Source organism: Mus pahari, chromosome 17, assembly GCF_900095145.1.
Source record: "Mus pahari chromosome 17, PAHARI_EIJ_v1.1, whole genome shotgun sequence".
NCBI classification, from domain to species: domain Eukaryota; kingdom Metazoa; phylum Chordata; class Mammalia; order Rodentia; family Muridae; genus Mus; species Mus pahari.
In genome coordinates, this window is record NC_034606.1 from 8,607,172 (window position 1) to 8,612,749 (window position 5,578).

Sequence of the window (5,578 nt, forward strand, 5' to 3'; positions counted from 1 at the left end):
CTAGCCAGAGCAATTAGACAACATAAGGAGGTCAAGGGGATACAAATTGTAAAGGAAGAAGTCAAAATATCACTATTTCAAGATGATATGAATCTATCTATCTATCTATCTATCTCTAAAAGTTCCACCAGAGAAGTTCTAAACCTGTAAACAGCTTCAGTGCAGTAGCTGAATATAAAATTAACTCAAACAAAACAGTGGCCTTTCTCTACACAAAGGATAAACAGGCTGAGAAAGAAATTAGGGAAACAATATCCTTCACAATAGTTACAAATAATATAAAATACCTTGGTGTGACTCTAAGGAAGTGAATGAAAGATCTGTATGATAAGAACTTCAAGTCTCTGAAGAAAGAAATCGAAGAAGATCTCAGAAGATGGAAAGATCTCCCATGCTCATGGATTTGCAGGATTAATATAGTAAAAATAGCTATGTTAACAATAACAATCTAAAGATTCAATGCAATCCCCATTAAAATTCCAACTCAATTCTTCACAGTTAGAAAGGGCAATTTGCAAATTCAGCTAAATTAACAAAAAACCTAGGACAGCAAACTCTATTCTCAACAATAAAAGAACCTCTGGGGGAATCACCATGCCTGACCTCAAGCTGTACAACAAAGCAATTGTGTTAAAAAACTGTATGGTACTGGTACAACAACAGACAGATCAGTGGAATAGAATTGAAGACCCAGAAATGAACCCACACACCTATGGTCACTTGATATTTGACAAGGGAGCTAAAACCATCCAGTGGAAAAAAGAGTATTTTCAACAAATGGTGCTGGCACAACTGGCGGTTATTATGTAGAAGAATGCGAATTGATCCATTCTATCTCCTTGTACAAAGCTCAAGTCTAAGTGGATCAAGGAACTCCACATAAAACCAGAGTCATTAAAACTTACAGAAGAGAAAGTGGGGAAAAGCCTCGAAGATATTGGCACAGGGGAATAATTCCTGAACAGAACACCAATGGCTTGTGCTGTAAGATCAGAAATCAACAAGTGGGACCTCATAAAATTGCAAAGCTTCTGTAAGGCAAAAGACACTGTCAGTAAGACAAGGCCACCAACAGATTGGGAAAGGATTTTTACCAATCCTAAATCTGATAGGGGACTAATATACAAAGAACTCAAGAAGTTAGATTCCAGAAAATGAAATAACCCTATCATAAAATGGGGTACAGAGCTAAACAAAGAATTCTCAACTGAGGAATACTGAATGGCTGAGAAGCACCTGAGAAAATGTTTAGCATCCTTAATCATCAGGGAAATTCAAATCAAAACAATGCTGAGATTCCACCTCACACCAGTCAGAATGGCTAAGATCAAAAATTCAGGTGACAGCAGATGCTCGCAAGGATATGGAAAAAGAGCAACATTCCTCTATTGGTGGTGGGATTGCAAGCTGGTACAACCACTCTGAGAATCAGTTTGGTGGTTCCTCAGAAAATTGGATATAGTGCTACCGGAAGATCCAGCAATACCTCTCCTGGGCATACACCCAGANGATGTTCCAACTTATAATAAGGACACATGCTCCATTATGTTCATAGCATCCTTATTTATAATAGGCAGAAGCTGGAAAGAACCAAGATGTCCCTCAACAGAGGAATGGATACAGAAAATGTGGTACATTTACACAGTGGAGTACTACTCAACTATTAAAAACAATGAATTTATGAAATTATTAGGCAAATGGATAGATCTAGAGGATATCATCCTCAAGAAGAAGGAAGACCAAAATGTGGATACTTCATTCCTTCTTAAAATGGGGAACAAAATACCCATGGAAGGAGTTACAGAGACAAAGTCCGGAGCAGAGCCTGAAGGAACCACCATCCAGAGACTGCCCCACGTGGGGATCCACTCCATAAACAACTACCAAACCCAACAAGAGCCTGCTGAAAGGAACCTGATATAGCTGTCTCCTGCAAGGATCTGCTAGTGCCTGGCAAATACAGAAGTGGATGCTCACAGTCATCCATTGGATGGAGCACAAGGTCCCTAATGAAGGAGCCAGAGAAATACCCAGGGAGTTGAAGGCATCTGAAGCCCCACAGGAGGAACATCAACATGAACTAACCAGTACCCCCCGAGCTCCTTGGAACTATACCACCAATCAAAGATAACACATGGTGGAACTTGTGGCTCTAGCTATATATGTAGCAGAGGATGGCCTTGTCGGTCATCAATGGGAGAAGAGGCCATTGGTCCTGTTAAGACTCTATGCCCCAGTATAGGGGAATGCCAGGACCAGGAATGGGAGTGAGTAGGTTGGGGAGCAGGGGCGGGGTGATGGGATAGGGGATTTTCAGAGGGGAAACTAGGAAAGGGGATAACATTTGAAATGTAAATAAAGAAAATATCTAATAAAAATGAAAAAAAATGATGTGTGAGTAAATATAACTTACAGAAAGAGGTTAATGATTTCGCTTAATATTTTAAAATTTATATTGTCGGGTGCCCCCCACTCTGTCCCGCAGAGGTGGGGCAAAGATGACAGGTGCACCAAGGCAGGGTTTGAGTAGCTTCCGCAGCTTCCCACTGCAGCTTCCTTTATTCTCTTTCAGCTTCTGCCTCATTCTCTATTCCGTTTATTATGGGGGTCGTTCAATTTATTCCTCTCCACCCTCTGCACTCGTCTCTCATCACTCTTCATCATCCAATCAGCATTCAGCCCGCTCTGTACACTAGCCATGCACGCAGACAGGGTGCACGTTGATAGGCCAGTGACTCAATATCATGCTGTATGATGCTATGCGTCAGGCGGGCATCACGTGATCACTCAGGTGAGCGTAATCAGGTTTTTGGTAAACAAGCAGGGAATCACGGGGCTTGGCAGTGAGCCTGGGCGCTGTCTTGGCTCACGCAGCCACGGTCACACCCACTCCCTACATTATATAGCATGCATATATGTATATATTGCATGAGAAACACTTCTTGTGTTTTACCTCTGTGTTACTAGGCTGTGTATGAAGTTTTCACCCTGTAAGAGTGCAGACACAGTACAGCTTAGGCAAAAGGAAACAGAAGTGGAGGGGTTGCCCTTACTCCAAACCTTTGACTGTTCACAGTTGAATGTGGGGGCAGTCCTCATGCTAGCTAGCTAGCTGTATTTCTAGTCAGGGACCTTTCTGTTCCTCGTAGCTAAAACAAAATTACAGAGACATATCAGGAAGCTCTCTACTGAGCTTCAAACCCATCGCATCAAGAGACAGACTCTCCGTTCAGACAAGCTCTCCATAGAGATTATGACATTTTGAAAGATTCCCATTTATGGAATTTGAATTGCAGTCTGATCCCAATCCCCCCGAACACCTTTGATTCTTTTAGAAAGCAAACGTCTCTGTGATATGCCCTGAGCATTTGCCACACTGACCTCTGTATCTTTGTAATAGGATTACATTGAGACTTTCAAGTTGCTATAGATACTGAGTTGTAAGATCTGAGCCGATGAGGGAGTCTCATGTCATGTTGCTCACTGAGATACACCTTCTAAATTTAAGGAGAACATTTGACAGTGTCCTTTGAAATAGTTGTTCTGTGAATAACATGGTTTCATTGTAGCTAGTGATACTCATAGACAACAAATCTGTAATTCATGAGTATTTCAACTTTTATAAATATAGTGTTTTGCTAGCTTTTTGCCATCTTGGAATTCCTGATGGTCCTGGATCATCTACTGTTTTGGGGGTGGAACATTTTATCCTTCATCTGGTGGAAGATCTGAAGGGAAAGTGCGTATTATTGACTATTGCAGTTGCATTCCTTAGCTCTGTGTCAGCATCCCAGACTTAAATCTCAGCTTCATCTTACTTCTTTGACCAGGTATGGAATCTGGCAAAACATGGCTAAACATGGGTAAACTCTGGGTTTGATTGTGAGATGTTTCCTCAGAATCAGGTGGAAACGCAATAATGATTCATTGCAGAACATCAGCTTCCAGTCTCCACAAATACAAATAGCATATGTATACACACATGGGCCCACATACCTAAAAATTAGATGTGTACCCCCCCCCACACCCATATATTCAGCTGAAAAATACAGAAAGAAAAATAAATAAGTTGAAAACTCTTGGGATGAGTTTATCTTCCTGCTTGCTATATACCAGATATCACCGGCCAGCTCTTCCTTTACTCTGGCATCTCGTGGATGCTGCCTTAGTGTTCTCAAAGCCAGTGGTTTAATTCACAAGCAGCACAGAACGTGTGTTGAACTTGGGAGGGATACAAGCTATTTAGATTTTAATGCTTTCTAGAGGGGTGTATGCATGCGCCTCTGTGTGTGCACATATCTACACGTAGATGTATAATTCATATGTATCCTTTTATTATAAGCATTCAAAACTAAAGTTTTTGTTGTATTTAAAGTCTTCATTAAAAATGAAAATACCATTATGGTTATAACTTTTGAGACTTTGGGGTATTTACCCTAATGGTGTGAGAGGCAAAGAGAGTAGGACTCACTGGGGAAGGTTATTTGTTTGCCACTAACAGTGTGTGCACCTAGTTTCCTAAGGCGCCGTTTTCGTGTTTTCTTTTGTTTGCTCAAGACTCCCGATGTAGTCCATCCAAAAGAAGCGCCTCCTTCATCTGCTGTGAGCGGTATTCGGCCTGCAAGAGTTGTGTCTTCAACTTCTGAAGAAGAGGAAGCATTTACTGAGAAATTTCTTAAAATTAATTGCAAATACATCACCGTTGGCAAGGTAATAAATGACATCCGAGAGAACTTTTGTCACGCTTCAGTTCTTACTGAGCTATGACAGCTTTAGGTCCATAATGTCAGCCGCTCCTGACTATTTTACCACAGTTTTGCTGACTGGATGTTTGAGTTAGAGTGGACCTTGCCCATAATGTAGAGGCTGGTGATCTATGGCAGTTATTAAAGGTAATGGGATATAAATAAATTCACTACCATAAAGTACATGTAATGATTTTTGCTAGGATATGAAACACATCTTTAAAACAGCAATATTAATTATAGCAGAAGTGCTAGTTTTGGAAAACATGACATAATATACAAATTAAGAGATGACTCATCTCTAGTGAATATATACTATATGAGATAACTCATCTGTAGTGAATATATATTATATGGTAGAAAGTATTTGAGGTGTGTTAATTCTTTGAAGTATTTTAATATATTTCTGAAAACTTGGGGATATTTTATGTTTTGTTTTGTTTGTATAGTTTCTCTGTATAGCTCTGACTGTTCTAGAACTAGGTCTAGACTAGGCTGGCCTCAAATTCATAGATCCCCCTGCCTCTGCATCCTGAGTACTGTATGCACCACCAGCAGCCAGCTGTAGGTATCTTTCTGTTAACTAATTTCTGATGAGATCCCATGTGGTCAGAGAATATCTTTAACTCCATTTGATGGCTTCGTTTAATATAGTGTGACTTATTTCCTGACCTAGGGTCTCTTGATAAACCTTGCATGTATGCTTAAAAAATGTATATTTTGCGGGCTGGTGAGGTGGCTCAGTGGGTAAGAGCACCCGACTGCTCTTCCAAAGGTCCGGAGTTCAAATCCCAGCAACCACATGGTGGCTCATAACCATCCGTAACAAGATC

At 40.6% G+C, this 5,578-nt stretch overlaps 1 protein-coding gene across 6 annotated transcripts in view; it reads left to right on the top strand.

The window, feature by feature from the left end:
• Positions 1–5,578, top strand: part of Oxr1 (oxidation resistance 1) — a 406,656-nt gene that overhangs the window by 362,263 nt on the left and 38,815 nt on the right. For all 6 annotated transcript variants that reach the window (XM_029531089.1, XM_029531092.1, XM_029531090.1 and 3 more), the window contains one exon: positions 4,558–4,710. In XM_029531089.1, coding sequence (XP_029386949.1) covers positions 4,558–4,710 — 153 coding nt within the window. The remainder of the gene's footprint in view (positions 1–4,557; positions 4,711–5,578) is intronic.